At 36.8% G+C, this 21126-nt stretch overlaps 1 protein-coding gene across 1 annotated transcript in view; it reads right to left on the bottom strand.

The window, feature by feature from the left end:
• The window catches only part of ADAM18 (ADAM metallopeptidase domain 18), a 151754-nt gene that overhangs the window by 119779 nt on the left and 10849 nt on the right, over positions 1-21126 (bottom strand). Inside the window, exons 3-5 of the mRNA XM_015145216.3 lie at positions 3708-3763; positions 1282-1360; positions 844-920 (exon numbers count right to left, since the gene is read on the bottom strand). Coding sequence (XP_015000702.3) covers positions 844-920; positions 1282-1360; positions 3708-3763 — 212 coding nt within the window. The remainder of the gene's footprint in view (positions 1-843; positions 921-1281; positions 1361-3707; positions 3764-21126) is intronic.

The raw sequence follows: 21126 nt of genomic DNA, 5'->3' as shown, positions 1-21126 counted from the left end.
TTCTTTTTCCATTTTTTTTTTGGGGGGGCAGTTTATCATTAGTAAGAGCCACCATATTTGGCTTCCTTTTGCTTACATTTTAAAGATCTAAATGCAATGAAGAATATTTTTGTAAGGCAATCATATTAATTAAGGCCAAATTTGCCACAAACAAATATATTTGTTGAGAATCCCAGGAATAATGTTCCTGTTCTTACAGAGGTTTGATAAGGGACAGCATGTATGTAGACTATATATCTAAATAGGTTGTTATCTATAAAAACCACATTCAGAGAATGCCAAGTTTCTGAGTTGATGTGAACAAATTCTGGAAATAAGGCAATTGAAACCAAAGGAAAGTTAGAGGGAACATTTTTTCTCTGCTCTGGATCCTTCTTTTCCTGATGAACAGATCATAAGTGAGTCTCCCAGAATCAGTAACAAAAATCACTTTTCCCTATCCTTTATTCCTGAGGGATCTTCTTAATTAGTTGTTTTATATCTGGTACTAAGATGAGAACATACTATATTTTCCTATTATATTTATATAACTAATTAATGCCATTTTCCATAACTATTTGAGAAAACAGATGCAGAATACAACAATCACACTTAAGGAGACATTTTAAAGTTTTCTTTCATGAAACTATTCCATTTTCCATGATATCCCTGGATTGATTTCATGGAAATAGGTCCTTAGTCTAAGTATTAACATTAATATCAATAGAATAAAGCTGTTATAAAGAAAACTTTCCATTTTGATTTCCCTTAAACTTTCGTGATTTGCATCTGCTAGTCACTAAGCTTTGTTTTAAAGTATATCTTAAATTCTCCATCTATAGATTTCTTATAAGGTGCTATTACCTGAGACCAGAACATATACTGAGGGTCACAAATGAATTTGGAAATTCGGCAGCATATCCTTGGTAATGGCAATGCATCTGAAAAACAGTATAGAAAGGCAAGTACATAAAGTTGTTGTGAATAAAAAATGTATTGTCAAACATCAGAAGATTCAAAATATTAAAAGATTTAATAAGATCATGAATCATGCAGAATTATTAATGCATATTTTCAGAAAAAAAAAGATTTGTGACAACTCTCTTTACTTTGCACCACCTAGGCCTCTGTGAGTATTCTCTTGTACCTGGGTTTCATCTCTATCACATGCCATTTCTATGTACAAAAGTCAGTAACATGTCAGTAAGGATAAAACATTTGTATTAAACTGTCAACATGAAACACAATCTAATGGTAATAATATATCCACTTTAACAAAAAACATAAGGTATCTTACTTTACCATAAAATATGGAGACTCAGAATGCAAAGATCCAGCTTCATTATATGTATAAACCAAAAAGTTCTGGGGTAAAAATGATCTAAAAACAAGCAAGAAATAATTAAAAAGTTTGAGTCATAATTTTAATATAAATGTTAAAAACAAATATTACATTTTATATAACATAATTTAATTAGTTTTATATAATTGCATGATTTAATTAGAGTGACTCTAGTGAGGTATAACACTTGAAATTCATAGAAGTGGTGAATCAAGGAGTTTAGACTTTCTCAGCACTGGGACAGACTCTGGGACTCCTCTGCACCAGATATATGTGCGTATGGCTGTGTATGATGACGTTCAACAATTGTACTGAGTGTTCACTATCTGACAGACCCTCAGGTAGGTGCTGGGATTCAGCAATAAACAAGAGACAACAAGCCTTAGTCTTTGTGACAGCCAGGGGCACACAGTATTAGTAATTAGATGATAATAGATAAGGCCTGGGGAGGGTGGTTACAAAATGTAGATAAGATGGCATGGAAAATCTCTCTGAATAGATGATCAAATACCTGAGGAATAAACCACATGGATTTTCACAGAAGTGTTATTCTAGACAGAATTAATAGAAAACGCAAGGACGCTCAAGCAGAAATATGCTTCGTACAAACAAGGAACAACTAGGGGGCAATATGACTGGAGTGTGGAGTGATAAAGAGAGACTATAGTAAGAGAAGGTGTAACAGAGGTGAGAAGCATTGGAGGGTTTCAGCAGATAAAGACAGCATCAGACCAATGTTTTAATAAAATCAGTGCTGTGTTGAGAAGAATCTGCAGGACAAATAAGCAGAAGAAGCAGGGAAACCATTTAGATGTAAGACATGACAGTGCTTTGAACTAAGATAGCATCAATGGGGGAGGTCTAATTCTGGATATATTTTGTAGAGCTTAGATATAGATATAGATATATTTTGAATATATGGGTTTATAATCCACTGGAAATAGGGGGAAATGACACAAAGATGTCAAGTATGACTCCGACTTTTTAAATGTTTTTTTTTTTTTTCCTGAAAAATTGATATATTTGCCAATTCCTGACATGACTGTGGGAAAGACAAATTTGAGAAGAAAGTCAGAATTCCACTTGGACATGTTACCTATGAGGATCCTAGTAAATACTTGGTTATCAACTAAGTACTCAGGTAAGTGAATATGGCGTTTATTGAAGAGGAATAAGGTAGAGATGTTAATTTGGGAGCAACCAATATGTGGATGGCATTTAAAGTCACAAGAATTAGACAACCAGGTGATTGAATATAGCTAGAGAAAAATAAAAAAAACAGAATGCAGAAATAGTACCATGGAGTACTTTAAGATTTGAGAGATGAGAAAGAATTAAAAAAAAAAAAAAAAGAGAAATGAGAGACAGAGACAGAGAGAGAGCACGGAAGTACCCACAATGGGTAAAATCAGGACCAGGAGTCTGTGGTATTCTGGAAGCCAAATGGAGACAGTATTTTATGGAGGAGACACCGGTCAACTATGATCAATGCTGCCAACTGGTTAAGAAAAATTAAAACTAAAACACAAACAGGGCATTCAAAAACATGAGGACCACTGATGATTCTATCAGAAAACACTTCTGTGCAGTTGTACAGGAAGAAAAGTAAATGTGATTTAAGTAGCGTAGTCATGAATTAAGTTAGAATAATTTCGTCTAGCCTTGTTCAATTACAAGGAAGCAGGCAGACAAGGGACAGTTGCTATAAATATATATGTTTGAAGATGCAGACAGAGAAGAGGCTACTTAACTTATCTTTATAAAATTTTGAGAAAATATAAATCAAGATTCAAACAGTAGATTGTTGCCTAGAGTTGTGACTGAGAACAAAGACTAACTGAAAAAACATGAGGGCTCTTATGTGGGGAAAGAATGTTCTAAAACTGATTTATATTTGATGGTGGCAACAGTGCATAAAGTCATACAATTATTGAATTTTATACTTTAGAGAATTTTACATGTAAAGTAGCTTGTATAAACTTGTTAAAAATAGACACATGTGTAATTAGCACATCATAAAAACTGTGTTACTAGTTGAATTTCCCACCAATAATCACTTGACGTGTAACTATATTTGACTTCACACCAGATATACTTAATATATAACTTGCAGTTCTTGGGTTCAATGGTTTACATGCAACCAGAGATTTTACAAGTATGTAATTTATTTCATAATTTGAAAATACCAAGTGAAAATTAAAATGAAAGAGCTCTACAGATCTGATATTCAAGACCTAGTGAATCCTAAATTGGGAAGTCAACCGATAAAACAAGTCTACTTTATACAGCATTCCTGAATTTAAATACTGCACAAAAACTTTAAGGCTGTAAAATCTAAACTTAAAGATTTTCCCTTTTCCTTAATGAAAAAAAAATCACATCTTACTGTTTTCTGAGATGTAGAGTGTAAGGTTGTCCATCAATTGTAATGATGTAAATCATCTAAAATAAAACACATCAGTAAAGATGATGAAGGAAATCAGAAATATATAAAATAAAACAATATTCACCCAAGTTAATAAAAATGAGTCACTCTATCCATTAAAAATGAAAATCGTCTTTAGAATTTATTATCCTAAATAGTAAGAGTTTAGTATCTTAATAAATTCAGGAACAATGTGACCAATTTAATGTGCAGGGGTGACTTTTTAAAATAAAAGTGAAGGGAAACTGGTATATATACATGATGGAATACTACTCAGCCATAAAAAGAAAGGAATTAATGGCGTTTGCAGTGACCTGGGTAAGTTTGGAGACTATTATTCTAAGTGAAGTAACTCAGGAATGGAAAACCAAACATCGTATGTTCTCACTCATAAGTGGGAGCTAAGCTATGGATGCAAAGGCGTAAGAATGACACAATGGAATTTGGGGACTCAGGGGAAAAGGGTAGGAAGGAAGTGAAGGACAAAAGGCTATAATTGGGTTCAGTGTATACTGCTTGGGTGATGGGTGCATCAAAATCTCACAAATCACCACTAAAGAACTTACTCATGTAACCAAATACCACCTGCTCCCCAAAAACCTATGTAAATAAAAATAAAATGAAATAAAATAAAAATGAAGAGTACATTTTATTTTATTTTATTTTATTTTATTTTATTTTATTTATTTATTTTTTTTTTGAGATGGAGTCTTGCTCTGTAGCCCAGGCTGGAGTGCAGTGGCCGGATCTCAGCTCACTGCAAGCTCTGCCTCCCGGGTTCAGGCCATTCTCCTGCCTCAGCCTCCCGAGTAGCTGGGACTACAGGCACCTGCCACCGCACCCGGCTAATTTTTTTGTATTTTTTAGTAGAGACGGGGTTTCACCCTGTTAGCCAGGATGGTCTCAATCTCCTGACCTCGTGATCCGCCCATCTCGGCCTCCCAAAGTGCTGGGATTACAGGCTTGAGCCACCGCGCCCGGCCAAAATGAAGAGTACATTTTAGTGTATATATATATATAAAGTTATATATATATATATAACTTTAGCATTATTAACACTATATTAATTGCTTCTATTTAGAAAAAAGCATGCATTTTTAGTCGAGATAAATTAGACATGACCGTAGGCTTACATGCCACACAAAATATAATGAAGCACTAATAAATTTTTTATACATACATATATGCAGTCATACCTATTCAGAGACATTTAGCATTTCTCTCTCAACATGTAAAACTGAGGAAAAAGAGCTAAGAGACTGAAAGCAGACAAGAAGCCAGTGAGGAAGACCACACCTCCAGGGATAAGAGTTCTAAACTATCACAAATTGGGTACTAACAATGCTCATGATCTTATTGTGACGGCATCCAGAAACAGCAGGTGATGCCATGAAATTCTACAGGGACCGTAACTGGCCTATGTCTACAGATGCAGCCAGAGGTCTATCCTACTAAACCCACCATTTCTCTCCCAAGGCAAACCAATGTCAAGAGAGATCTCTGATTTTAAGCTGGAACAGTCTGTGAACTGGGTAGAAAGAAACAGGGCAATACTGCCTATGACTGGAAATGGCAGAAAGAAACGGAGCACACAGGCTCAGAAGGCTATCTGCTCATCACCCAGACTGGAGGCAAATCTCATCCCATTATTCCCCTGAAACTAACGTAAGCTACTACGGTAAATTCAATGCATTCTCCCAGACTGAATGCAAAACAGAGGTAACAAAAGGTCTGACACAATCTCCACTCCGATGGCAAGTCCACAATAAAAATCTAACTTCCATCAACTCGTCAGCACCCATCAACTCGTCATTTACATCAGGTATAACTCCCAATGCAATCCCTCCCCCGCCCCCCCATGATAGGCCCTGGTGTGTGATGTTCCCCTTCCCGAGTCCAGGTGATCTCATTGTTCAGTTCCCACCTATGAGTGATAACATGCGGTGTTTGGTTTTCTGTTCTTGTGATAGTTTGCTAAGAATGGCACAAGTATACATATGTAACAAACCTGCACGTTATACACATGTACCCTAGAACTTAAAGTATAATAATAATAATAATAATAATAATAATAAATCTAACTTCCGAGGTATCTACACCAAGAAGGGACAATAACGAATTCAGCAAATAAAAGGAGTGATTTCTCAAATTACTCCTGAGAAAACTATGAACATAATGTGTTGTATTAGGCTGTTCTCGTGTTCCTATAAAGAACTACCTGAGACTGGGTAATTTATTTAAAAAAGAGGTTTAGTTGGCCCATCGTTCTGCAGGCTCTGCAAGCATGGGACCAGCATCTGCTTTGCTTCTGGCTAGGCCTAGGGAGTTTTTTTTAAACTCATGGCAGAAGGTGAAGCAGGAACTTGCACATGGTGAAAGCAAAAGCAAGAAGGAGAGTGGGGGTCAGGGGGAAGTGCCACACACTTTTATATGACCAGATCTCAGGAGAACTCACTCACCATTGCAAGGACAGCACCAAGCCATGAGGGATCCACCCCATCACCCAAACATCTCCCACCACACCTCACCTCCAACACTGAGGACCACGTTTCAACATGAGATTTGGAGAGAACACATATACAAACCGCATGATGTGTGAATAAAACAAGATCTTAATATAAGTATATTTAATATCTTTAGAAAAATAAAAATAGGTATTACAAGGAGTAGGGATTGAGTGTAATAAGAAACCAATTCTATAATTTTCTAATGCTTAATGAGGGCTTATCAAATGCCTAGCATTGTCCAAAGCATTTTGTATGTTTTTTGTAACATTTTTATCCTCAGAAAAGTTATTTTTCATTTCAAGAAAAAGAGATTGAGTAACTCTCCAAAGATGACACACTGAATGAGTGTAAGAGCCCAGGAGAGAAGCAATGTGCTTTACCACTGTGTGACAATGCTAGCGCGTGGTGAAGAGCACAGAGTTCTTAGTGAAGAAAAGACAGAAAATTGTATAAAATGAATCAATTATAGATCATATAAATGATCATATAACTGTTGATTCTTAAGTAAATCATTATCCTGAATAAGAGTCTGGCTATAGCTGAAGGATTAATTAGTGAGGTTGAACATCAAAGCTAAGAAAGTTTCTGTGAATTAAACACAAAAGTGTTTTAAAAGTGGAAGATCTGAAAGAATAAATAAGAAACAGAGAAGCTATTTCCAGGACTTCCAATATCAACTAGTAAGAATTTAAGAAGGCAAAAATAAAGATAACAAAGTGAAAGAAATATTAATAGTTAAAAACTACTACTTCAAAATTGAACACATAAGTATTATCATTTAATGTGCTCATCAAGGGTCATATAAAGATTTTAAAACACAGACCTCAGAGATGCTGCAGGCTTATTTCCAAACCATTGCAATAAAGCAAATATTTCAGTGAAGCAAGTGATACATATTTTTTGGTTTCCCAGTGCATATAAAAGTTACGTTTACACTATATTATAGTTCATTGAATATGTAAAGCAAATTATGTCTAAAAATATTCAACCTTAGTTTAAAAAACGCTTTATTGCTAAAAAATGCAAACGCAGATACAAAACGAGCACTTGCTGTTGTACAAGTGGCACAGGTAACTTGCTTGGCACAGGTGTGAATTGCAATTCAGTAAAGCACAATAAAATAACGTATGCCTGTGGTGAGGGACATAAAATACCCATGAAAATTTTGAGAACAAAGAACCAAGATGGAGAAATTGCCTTATCTAATTTCAAGATTTCCCTCTAAAGCTACCATAAAGAAGGTAGAATGATATTGGCAAAACAAAATGGACATACAGACAAATGAAACAGAAAAGAGAGCCCAGAAATAGACCTTCAGCTGATTTTTGAAAAAGATTCAACGGCAATTCAATGGAGAAAGGGTTGTCATTTCATAAGAAATGGTCGTCATTTCAATTGATGGTGATAGAACAATTTGTCCGTAGGCAAAAAGATGAATCTCAATACAGACATCACACCTTGCACAACTGTGGAAAGAAATCATAGACTTAAAGGTAATACATAAAACCACAAAATATCTAAAATGAAACACAGGAGAAAAACCTCTGTATTCCTGGTGTTGGTGATGAGTTTTTAGATATGAGAGCAAAAGCATAATCCATACAGGAGAAAAATAATAAGTTGGACTTCATTTAAGTGAAAAAAATTAGCTCAAAGAAAGACATTGTTAAAAGAATGAAAAAAAAGCTATAGACAGGGAAAAATATTTGCAAATCACACATCTTATAAAAGACTTAACTAGAGTATATAAAAAGCTTTTGAAACTCAAAAATAAGAAACAACCCAATTTAAAAATGAACAAAATTTTCGAATCTTACCAAAGAAGATATACAGATGGAAAATAACAGGTATATTTTTAAAATCTTAGAACAGAAGAGGGATTTTGCAAGAGATTGAAGGTCAAGAAAGCACACAAGAGTATGGCAGAAATTACCCTAAAGTTCTCATCTGGATTCAGGGCAGTTCCAGTAAAGGTGGAACTGTGACTTCCAGTCTATTACATGAGACATGGTCAGCTGTAGAATCATAAGAGTAATGCAAATCAAAACCTTAAACACTATAGAATGGCTTCTATCAAAAGAATAAGAAACAGCAAATGTTGGCGTGTACGTGGAGTAACTGGAATCCTTGTTTGGTGGAAATTTAAAATGATGCAACCATTACAAAAAATAGTAGAGAGGTTCATACAAAAAATCACATAAAAATAGAATAATATAAAATACAGAATTATTATATGATTTAAAAACCCCACTGTTGGGTATGCATCCAAAACAATTCAAAGCAGAATCTTGAAGAGGTTATCTGCACACCAATATTCTTTGTATCATAATTAACAATAGCCAAGAGGTGGAAGCAACCCTAATGCCCATCTGGGTGAATAGATGAATAAAATGTGGAATATGCAATAGAATATTATGCAGCATTAAAAAAGAAGGAAACGCTATTACATGCTAAAACAAGGTTGAATCTTGAGGACACTATGCTAACTGAAATAAGCCAGACATGAAATAAATCATGTATGTTTGCACTCATATAAAATATCTAATGTAGTCAAAAGCACGGAAACAAAAAGTGGAAAGATGGTTGGAAAGGGCTGGGGAAGGCCATCAAGGAAATTAGTATTTAATGGGTATACAGATTCAGTTTTCCAATATAAAACAATTCTAGAGATTTGTTGCGTAACATTGTGAATTTAATTAATAGCATTGAATTGTATACTTAAAAATAGTTACGGTGGTAAATTTTATCTTATGTATGCTATTGTACAGTACATTTTTCTAAAAGACAGATAATGTGAGATTGGATAAAAAACCAAGACCCAATTATATGCCCACAGAGACATGGGTTGATTAAGAGAACAAAGAGAAATATATCATCCAAATGCTAATCATAAATAAACTAAATGTGTACATTAAAAACTAAGAAGGCAAACCACGATAATAAGAAATAATATTAGGAATAAGCAGAAACATTTCATAATGATAAAAGTGTCAATTCATCAAGAAGGCAATATAAATCCAAATGTGCATAAAGCTGTAAAATGCATGAAAAACTGAAATGTGGAGGAAACAATTAACTATAAATGGAGATTTAAACACTTTACTGAGAGCAAAGTGCCACCACTTGGCCCCTGCCACATTTGGGCTGGAAGACAGAAGATAGTGCAGCAGCGATGCGGTTTGCGTCTGTGTCCCCACTCAAATCTCGTATCAAATTGTAATCTCTAATGTTGGAGGTGGGGCCTGGTGGGAGGTGATTAGATCAGAAAGGCAGATTTCCCTTTCAGTGCTGTTCTTGTGATAGTTATCGTGAGATTTGGTTGTTTAAAAGTGAGCAGCATCTCCTCCTCCTCTCTCTTCCTCCTGCTCCTGCCATGTAAAGCATGCCTACTTCCCCTTCCCCTTCCACCATGATCGAATGTTTCCTGAGGCCTCCCCAGCCATGCTTCCTGTACAACCTGCCCAACTGTGAGCCAATTAAACCTCTTTTCTTTAAAACTTACCCAGTCTCAGTGATTTCTTTATAGCAGTGTGAGAACGAACTAATATAAATAGGAATTGAGACTGTGGGCATTTGGGCCACTTCATCATGTAACTTAATACTGCCTTCAGGCACAGTCAAAAGCCTAGTCATGTTTACACAGCTTCCATCTGATGGTGAAATCCTGTTGTGCATTCGCCACCATAAGCTTCGTAGGTCAGATAGCACCCAGTTACTCATGGGCAGCTCAGGTCCCAGGGTAACCTGGTGCCCTGATTAAGCATTCAGTCTTATTAAGGCTCATTAGCAAGTCAAGAACTGTTTCTCAAACTGAGAGCAATTATCCACAGAAATAGTATTAGTGACAGAAAATTAGCAAGAACACAGAAGATTAAACACTATCCATCAACTTGAAATAATTTACAGTTATACCATGCAATCCACCAAGATGAAATAAACACATTTTTGAAATCCACAAAGAACAATGATTAAGATATACCTTATTTTAGGCCAAGCCTCAATTCTCTAAAAATATTTAAGTCACTGAAAGCAAGTTATTTGGATCCAATAAAATTAAAATATAAATCAGTATCAGAAATATCTAGACAATTTCTCAAGTTTTTAGATATTAAATAACTCACTTCTAAATATTCCCTCAGTCAAAGAAGCAATTCTAAGAATTTAGAAATAATTTTAAACAAATAATGATAAAGTCATAACCTATAAAACTTTGTGGCCTGTAGAAAAATAAAAAGTGATTAAAAGAAACTTTACAGACCTTTCTTTAACAGTGCTTTTAAAAATTTACAAATGTAAATATTTTTATTAGCAAGAAATAACCAAGAACAGATGAAAACTTTCTTAAATTATTAAAAGGCATTGAACAAAATCTACAGATAACGTCAGACTTAATGGTGAATAATTGAATGCATCCTCTCTGAAATCTCAAGAAATAAATATTTATTGACAATTTATTTCACACTTTTTATTGAATATTGTACTGCAGGTTCTAGTCAGTGCAGTACCACAAGGAAAAGGAATAACTGGTAGGCAGAATTAAGAAAAAAAAAAAAACAAATTTTTTAAATCTTCAAAACACGTGATAATACACAGAAAAAATTCTAAGTAATATGTGAAAAAAGCTACTAGAATTAATGGGTGAATTTGATAACATGAAGATGGAAGCTCAATATTTAAAATTTAATTTAGTTCTACATAACAACAATGGATAACAGGAATATGCAATAAAAATGGAATTTACACAAGCATCAAAAACATGAAATATTTTTTAAAAGTTGTAAAATATATGAGTAATATCTGCATCTAGAAAGCTTCAGAAAATGATTAGTGAAATTAACAAAGACATAAATAAATGGATGTGTGTGTATATACATATATAAAGCCATTGAAATACATCTATTAAAGACATTGAATCGATAACCTCCTACAACAGGAAGCACCGGGCCCAGATGGATTCACTGGTAAATTCTACTAAACATTTAAGAAATAATTTATATTAATTTTCTACAATCTCTTTCAAGAGATAGAAGCACAGGGAATACTTCTTTTTCTATAAAGCTAGATGAAAAATCCTCAACAAAATATTAGCAAATCTTATTCAACAATGTATAAAAATAATTATTTTGATACATTACTTTATACAAACTATTTACATATTTTATACAAATTATTTTATTTTTTATACATTACAACCAAGTGAAGTTTATCCTAGGTGTGCAAAGGTAACTCAACACTTGAAAATCAATTGATGTAATCATCACATTGTCTAAAGGAAAAGAATCACAAGATCATTTCAATAGATGTGGAAAAGGCATTTGAAAAAATCTGGCCCGGCTCAGTGGCTCACACACATAATTCTAGCACTTTGGGAGGCTGAAGTGGGTGGATAACCAGAGGTCAGGCGTTTGAGACCAGCATGGCCAACATGGCAAAACCCCGTCTGTCCTAAAAATACAAAATTAGCCGGGTATGGTGGTGGGTGCCTGTGATCCCAGCTACTCAGGAGGCTGAGGCAGGAGAATCGCTTGAACCCAGGAGGCGGCAGTTGCAGTGAGCTAAGATCACGCCACGGCACTCCAGCCTGGGTGAGAGAGCAAGACTCTGTCTCAAAAAAAAACAAAGAAAAAAGAAAAAAATCCAACACCCATTTCTTTTTTTTTTTTTTTTTCTTTTTTTGAGATGGAGTCTTGCTCTGCTGCCCAGCCTGGAGTGCAGTGGTGTGATCTCAGCTTAGGTTCAAGTGATTCTCCTTCCTCAGACTCCCGAGTAGCTGGGATCACGGGCATGTACCACCACATCCTGCTAATTTTCATATATTTGGTAGAGACTAGGTTTTGCCATGTGGGCCAGGCTGGTCTCGAACTCCTAACCTCAGGTGATTCACCCACCTCGGCCTCCCAAAGTGCTAGGATTATAGGCATGAGTCACCGTGCCTGGCCAACACCCACTTTGAGTAATAATAATGATGACGATAAAAATTTTCAGCAAACTAAGAATAGCAGGCCACATTCTCACCTTGATAATGAATATCTATTTTAAAAAAATCTAGGGCTAACATCATACATAGGTTTTGAAAAACTAGACCTTTTCATGCTATGATCAGGAACAACGCACAGATAGCCACTCCTTTCAACATCACACTACCAGTCCTAGCCAATGCAATAAGAAAAGGTACAGTCGATTGGGATGAAAAGAAACTGTCTTTGTTCATAGATAAAAAGATTGTCTATGTAGAAATTCTGAAGGAATAGATGAGTAACCCCTCTGGAACTAAAATACAATTATAGCAAGGTCGCAGGATAGAAGGTAAACATACAAAAGTCAATTGCTTTTCTACATACCAGCAATGAAGGAAGGGAATGTGAAGTAAAAACAATGACATTTACATTAGCATCCAAAACTCAAAATAGATAGATTTGCTAGATAGATTTGCTAGATACAAATCTAGCAAAAATATATACAAGATCTATGTGAGAAAAACTACAAAATTGATGAAAAAAAATTAAGAACTAAGTGAACTATTCCATGTTATGGATAGCAACACTAAATATCATTAAGACATCAGTTATTTCCAACTTGATTAATAGATTCAAGATAGATTCAAGATAGTTCCCATCAAAATCCCACTTAGTTATTTTGCAAATATCGACAAACAAATTCTATAGTTTATATGGAGAGGCAAAAGACCAAGAATAGGCAACACAACACAATACTAAAAGAGAAATACAAAGTTGGAGGACTGACACTACCTGATGTCAAGACTGAACTATAAAGCTACAGTAATTAGGAGAATGTGGTATTGGCTAAAGGGTAAACAAATAGAATAATGGAACACAATAAAGAGCACAGAAATTGATCTATATAAATAAACTACCTTTGACAAAATGGCATAGGAAATACAATGAAGTAAAGATAGTCTTTTCAATGAATGGTGTTGGGACAACTGGATATCCAAACATAAAAAAAAATAAATCTAGACACAGAACATAATAGTTCACTTAAAATTGACTTAAAATTAATAATAGACCAAAATGTAAAATACGTAACTATAAAACTACTTGAAGAGAACATAGGAGAAAATCTAAGTGACCTTAGCTATGGCAGTGACTTTTTAGTAGAGCCCCAGAGGCATGATCCGTGAATAAATAATTGATAAACTGGATTTAATTAAACTAAAAATTTCTTCTCTGTGAAAGACATTGTCAAGTGTATGAAGAGATAAACCCAGATTAAAAGAAAATATTTGCAAAAGGCCTATATGATAAAGGACCAAAATATGTAAACAACTCCTAAAACTCAACAATAATAAAATGAACAACCAGACTTTAAAAAGAAACAAAAACCTAAACAGACATCTCATCTAATAAGATATATGTCAAGCAAATAAGACATATGTCAAACAAACATGAGACCTGATAGGGAGGCCGTGCATCCATAAGGACAGTGGCATATTGAAAAATTCTGTACTTTCTTCTCATCTTTTCTCTGAACCTAATACTGCTCTAAAAAAATTAACCCTTATATATTATTAAGGAATTGCAAATTAAAAATAAAATACTATTACACAGTGATTTGAATAGTCAAAACCCAAACACTGACAACTGCAATTGAAGTAAAGATGAGGAGCCACAGGAACTCTTATTCCTCGTTGGTAGAAATGCAAAATAATAGATCAACTTTGGAGGATAAGCTGGCAGTTGCTTACAATACTACACATACTCTTACCATATAATCCAGCAATTGTGTTCCTTGGTATTTGCTGAAAAGAGCTGAAAACTTATGTCCATACAAGTACCTATGTAGAAATATTTATGGCAGCTTAATTCATAGCTGCCAAATCTTAGAAGCAGCCAACACATTCTTCAGTAGGTAAATGGCTAAATAAACTGTGGTACAGCCAGACAATAGATTATTATTCAGTGATAGAAAGAAATGAGCTATCAAACCATTAAAAGACATAAAGGAATCTTAAACACATACTAAATGGGAAGAAAAGCCATCTGAAAAGGCTACATACTTCAAGATTCCAATTATAACACACTCTGGAAAAGGCAAAACTATAGAGACTGTAAAAGAATAAGTAAATGTCAAGGATTTGGTTGGTGGGGAGGGATGATTAGGTAGAGCACAAAGGAATTTTAGAACAGTGAACCTATTCTGTATGATACTATTAGTGGGTATTTGTCATTACACATTTGTTCAAACCCACATGGCACACAGCACTAGAAGCGAACCCTAAGGTACACTATGAAAATTTGAGTGATGATGTGTCAATATAGATTCATTAATTGAAACAAACATGTGAGACCTGATAGTCAGCGAGGCTGTGCATCCATAAGGACAGTGGTAAATTGAAAGATTCTGTACTTTCTTCTCATCTTTTCTCTGAAGTTAATACTGCTCTAAAAAAAAAAAAAAAAAAAAAAAAAAAAAAAAGTTTATTTTAGAAATTTTTGAAATTAAAAATGAATAAGATCAGATTCCAGCCAAGTTCCAGCCAAAATGGAATAGTCTCATTCTTCCAAGTTCTTCTCTCTTAAAGCTAAGAAATCCTGGAAATATAACAGAAAAATAAAAACAAAAAATTTTGGAGAAATGGAAACAAGAAGGTAGACTAACCAGTGACATAAGGACTTGAGTGATGACTAGTTCACGCTGGGCCTGGTGGCTCACGCCTGTAATCCCAGCATTTTGGGAGGCCGAAGTGGATGGATCACTTGAGGTCAGGAGTTTGAAACCAGCCTGGCCAACATGGTGAAACCCCATCTCCACTAAAAATACAAAAAAATTAGCTGAGTGTGGTGGTATGCACCTGTAATCCCAGCTACTTGGGAGGCTGAGGCAGGAGAATCCCTTGAAACCTCTGAGGCAGAGGTTGCAGTGAGCCAAGATCATGCCACTGTACTCCAGCCTGGAGTGAATCTCCAGAGTGAATCTCCTGGAGTGAATCCAGTCAGTGTGAATCTCCGTCTCAAAATAAACAAACAAACAAATAAATAAATAAATATTTTTTAAAAACAAAATAAAGAGGGCGGAGCAAGATGGCCGAATAGGAACAGCTCCAGTCTCCAACTCCCAGCGCCAGCGACACAGAAGACCAGTGATTTCTGCATTTTCAACTGAGGTACTGGGTTCATCTCACGGGGGAGTGCCGGACGATCGGTGCTGGTCAGCTGCTGCAGCCCGACCAGCGAGAGCTGAAGCAGGGCGAGGCATTGCCTCACCTGGGAAGCGCAAGGGGGAAGGGAATCCCTTTTCCTAGCCAGGGGAACTGAGACACACAACACCTGGAAAATCGGGTAACTCCCACCCCAGTACTGCGCTTTAAGCAAACAGGCACACCAGGAGAACATAACCCACACCTGGCCGGGAGGGTCCCACACCCACGGAGCCTCCCTCATTGCTAGCACAGCAGTCTGTGATCTACCAGCAAGGCAGCAGCGAGGCTGGGAGAGGGGCGCCCGCCATTGCTGAGGCTTAAGTAGGTAAACAAAGCTGCTGGGAAGCTCGAACTGGGTGGAGCTCATAGCAGCTCAAGTAAACCTGCCTGTCTCTGTAGACTCCACCTCTGGGGACAGGGCAATAACAAACACAGCCGAAACCTCTGCAGACGCAAACGACTCTGTCTGACAGCTTTGAAGAGAGCAGTGGATCTCCCAACACGGAGGTTGAGATCTGAGAAGGGACAGACTCCCTGCTCAAGTGGGTCCCTAACCCCTGAGTAGCCTAACTGGGAGACATCCCCCACTAGGGGCAGTCTGACACCCCACACTTCACAGGGTGGAGTACACCCCTGAGAGGAAGCTTCCAAAGCAAGAATCAGACAGGTACACTCGCTGTTCAGAAATATTCTATCTTCTGCAGCCTCTGCTGCTGATACCCAGGCAAACAGGGTCTGGAGTGGACCTCAAGCAATCTCCAACAGACCTACAGCTGAGGGTCCAGACTGTTAGAAGGAAAACTATCAAACAGGAAGGACACCTACACCAAAACCCCATCAGTACATCACCATCATCAAAGACCAGAGGCAGATAAAACCACAAAGATGGGGAAAAAGCAGGGCAGAAAAGCTGGAAATTCCAAAAATAAGAGCGCATCTCCCCCGGCAAAGGAGCGCAGCTCATCGCCAGCAACGGATGAAAGCTGGACGGAGAATGACTTTGACGAGATGAGAGAAGAAGGCTTCAGTCCATCAAATATCTCAGAGCTAAAGGAGGAATTACATACCCAGCGCAAAGAAACTAAAAATCTTGAAAAAAAAGTGGAAGAATTGATGGCTAGAGTAATTAATGCAGAGAAGGTCATAAACGAAATGAAAGAGATGAAAACCATGACACGAGAAATACGTGACAAATGCACAAGCTTCAGTAACCGACTCGATCAACTGGAAGAAAGAGTATCTGCGATTGAGGATCAAATGAATGAAATGAAGCGAGAAGAGAAACCAAAAGAAAAAAGAAGAAAAAGAAATGAACAAAGCCTGCAAGAAGTATGGGATTATGTAAAAAGACCAAATCTACGTCTGATTGGGGTGCCTGAAAGTGAGGGGGAAAATGGAACCAAGTTGGAAAACACTCTTCAGGATATCATCCAGGAGAACTTCCCCAACCTAGTAGGGCAGGCCAACATTCAAATCCAGGAAATACAGAGAATGCCACAAAGATACTCCTCGAGAAGAGCAACTCCAAGACACATAATTGCCAGATTCACCAAAGTTGAAATGAAGGAAAAAATCTTAAGGGCAGCCAGAGAGAAAGGTCGGGTTACCCACAAAGGGAAGCCCATCAGACTAACAGCAGATCTCTCGGCAGAAACTCTCCAAGCCAGAAGAGAGTGGGGGCCAATATTCAACATTCTTAAAGAAAAGAATTTTAAACCCAGAATTTCATATCCAGCCAAACTAAGTTTCATAAGTGAAGGAGAAATAAAATCCTTTACAGATAAGCAAATGCTTAGAGATTTTGTCACCACTAGGCCTGCCTTACAAGAGACCCTGAAGGAAGCACTAAACATGGAAAGGAACAACCGGTACCAGCCATTGCAAAAACATGCCAAAATGTAAAGACCATCGAGGCTAGGAAGAAACTGCATCAACTAATGAGCAAAATAACCAGTTAATATCATAATGGCAGGATCAAGTTCACACATAACAATCTTAACCTTAAATGTAAATGGACTAAATGCTCCAATTAAAAGACACAGACTGGCAAACTGGATAAAGAGTCAAGACCCATCAGTCTGCTGTATTCAGGAGACCCATCTCACACGCAGAGACATACATAGGCTCAAAATAAAGGGATGGAGGAAGATTTACCAAGCAAATGGAGAACAAAAAAAAGCGGGGGTTGCAAACTAGTCTCTGATAAAACAGACTTTAAACCATCAAAGATCAAAAGAAACAAAGAAGGCCATTACATAGTGGTAAAGGGATCAATTCAACAGGAAGAGCTAACTATCCTAAATATATATGCACCCAATACAGGAGCACCCAGATTCATAAAGCAAGTCCTTAGAGACTTACAAAGAGACTTAGACTCCCATACAATAATAATGGGAGACTTCAACACTCCACTGTCAACATTAGACAGATCAACGAGACAGAAAGTTAACAAGGATATCCAGGAATTGAACTCATTTCTGCAGCAAGCAGACCTAATAGACATCTATAGAACTCTCCACCCCAAATCAACAGAATATACATTCTTCTCAGCACCACATCGTACTTACTCTAAAATCGACCACGTAATTGGAAGTAAAGCACTCCTTGGCAAATGTACAAGAACAGAAATTATAACAAACTGTCTCTCAGACCAGAGTGCAATCAAACTAGAACTCAGGACTAAGAAACTCAATCAAAACCGCTCAACTACATGGAAACTGAACAACCTGCTCCTGAATGACTACTGGGTACATAACGAAATGAAGGCAGAAATAAAGATGTTCTTTGAAACCAATGAGAACAAAGATACAACATACCAGAATCTCTGGGACACATTTAAAGCAGGGTGTAGAGGGAAATTTATAGCACTAAATGCCCACAAGAGAAAGCAGGAAAGATCTAAAATTGACACTCTAACATCACAATTAAAAGAACTAGAGAAGCAAGAGCAAACACATTCGAAAGCTAGCAGAAGGCTAGAAATAACTAAGATCATAGCAGAACTGAAGGAGATAGAGACACAAAAAAACTCTCCAAAAAATCAATGAATCCAGGAGTTGGTTTTTTGAAAAGATCAACAAAATTGACAGACCACTAGCAAGACTAATAAAGAAGAAAAGAGAGAAGAATCAAATCGACGCAATTAAAAAAGATAAAGGGGATATCACCACCGACCCCACAGACATACAAACTACCATCAGAGAATACTATAAACACCTCTACGCAAAGAAACTGGAAAATCTAGAAGAAATGGATAATTTCCTGGACACTTACACTCTTCCAAGACTAAACCAGGAAGAAGTTGAATCCCTGAATAGAACAATAGCAGGCTCTGAAATTGAGGCAATAATTAATAGCCTACCAACCAAAAAAGTCCAGGGCCAGATGGATTCACAGCTGAATTCTACCAGAGGTACAAGGAGGAGTTGGTACCATTCCTTCTGAAACTATTCCAATCAATAGAAAAAGAGGGAATCCTCCCTAACTCATTTTATGAGGCCAACATCATCCTGATACCAAAGCCTGGCAGAGACACAACAAAAAAAGAGAATTTTAGACCAATATCCCTGATGAACATCAATGCAAAAATCCTCAATAAAATACTGGCAAACCGGATTCCGCAACACATCAAAAAGCTTATCCACCATGATCAAGTGGGCTTCATCCCTGGGATGCAAGGCTGGTTCAACATTCGCAAATCAATAAACATAATCCAGCATATAAACAGAACCAAAGACAAGAACCACATGATTATCTCAATAGATGCAGAAAAGGCTTTTGACAAAATTCAACAGCCCTTCATGCTAAAAACGCTCAATAAATTTGGTATTGATGGAACGTACCTCAAAATAATAACAGCTATTTATGACAAACCGACAGCCAATATCATACTGAATGGGCAAAAACTGGAAAAATTCCCTTTGAAAACTGGCACAAGACAGGGATGCCCTCTCTCACCACTCCTATTCAACATAGTGTTGGAAGTTCTGCCTAGGGCAATTAGGCAAGAGAAAGAAATCAAGGGTATTCAGTTAGGAAAAGAAGAAGTCAAACTGTCCCTGTTTGCAGATGACATGATTGTATATTTAGAAAACCCCATTGTCTCAGCCCAAAATCTCCTTAAGCTGATAAGCAACTTCAGCAAAGTCTCAGGATACAAAATTAATGTGCAAAAATCACAAGCATTCTTATACACCAGTAACAGACAAACACAGAGCCAAATCATGAATGAACTTCCATTCACAATTGCTTCAAAGAGAATAAAATACCTAGGAATCCAACTTACAAGGGATGTAAAGGACCTCTTCAAGGAGAACTACAAACCACTGCTCAGTGAAATAAAAGAGGACACAAACAAATGGAAGAACATACCATGCTCATGGATAGGAAGAATCAATATCGTGAAAATGGCCATACTGCCCAAGGTAATTTATAGATTCAATGCCATCCCCATCAAGCTACCAATGAGTTTCTTCATAGAACTGGAAAAAACTGCTTTAAAGTTCATATGGAAACAAAAAAGAGCCCGCAACTCCAAGACAATCCTAAGTCAAAAGAACAAAGCTGGAGGCATCACGCTACCTGACTTCAAACTATACTACAAGGCTACAGTAACCAAAACAGCATGGCACTGGTACAAAAACAGAGATGTAGACCAATGGAACAGAACAGAGTCCTCAGAAATAATACCACACATCTACAGCCATCTGCTCTTTGACAAACCTGAGAGAAACAAGAAATGGGGAAAGGATTCCCTATTTAATAAATGGTGCTGGGAAAATTGGCTAGCCATAAGTAGAAAGCTGAAACTGGATCCTTTCCTTACTCCTTATGTGAAAATTAATTCAAGATGGATTAGAGACTTAAATGTTAGACCTAATACCATAAAAACCCTAGAGGAAAACCTAGGTAGTACCATTCAGGACATAGGCATGGGCAAAGACTTCATGTCTAAAACACCAAAAGCAACGGAAGCAAAAGCCAAAATTGACAAATGGGATCTCATTAAATTAAAGAGCTTCTGCACAGCAAAAGAAACTACCATCAGAGTGAACAGGCAACCTACAGAATGGGAGAAAATTTTTGCAATCTACTCATCTGACAAAGGGCTAATATCCAGAACCTACAAAGAACTCAAACAAATTTACAAGAAAAAAACAAACAACCCCATCAAAAAGTGGGCAAAGGATATGAACAGACATTTCTCAAAAGAAGACATTCATACAGCCAACAGACACATGAAAAAATGCTCATCACTGGCCATCAGAGAAATGCAAATCAAAACCACAATGAGATACCATCTCACACCAGTTAGAATGGCGATCATTAAAAAGTCAGGAAACAACAGGTGCTGGAGAGGATGTGGAGAAATAGGAACACTTTTACACTGTTGGTGGGATTGTAAACTAGTTCAACCATTATGGAAAACAGTATGGCGATTCCTCACAGATCTAGAACTAGATGTACCATATGACCCAGCCATCCCATTACTGGGTATATACCCAAAGGATTATAAATTATGCTGCTATAAAGACACATGCACACGTATGTTTATTGCAGCACTATTCACAATAGCAAAGACTTGGAATCAACCCAAATGTCCATCAGTGACAGATTGGATTAAGAAAATGTGGCAGATATACACCATGGAATACTATGCAGCCATCAAAAAGGATGAGTTTGCGTCCTTTGTAGGGACATGGATGCAGCTGGA

Source organism: Macaca mulatta, chromosome 8 (assembly GCF_049350105.2).
Source record: "Macaca mulatta isolate MMU2019108-1 chromosome 8, T2T-MMU8v2.0, whole genome shotgun sequence".
Lineage (NCBI taxonomy): Eukaryota > Metazoa > Chordata > Mammalia > Primates > Cercopithecidae > Macaca > Macaca mulatta.
The sequence above is the reverse complement of the archived record's forward strand: the minus strand, read 5'-3'. Positions and strand labels throughout refer to the sequence as shown.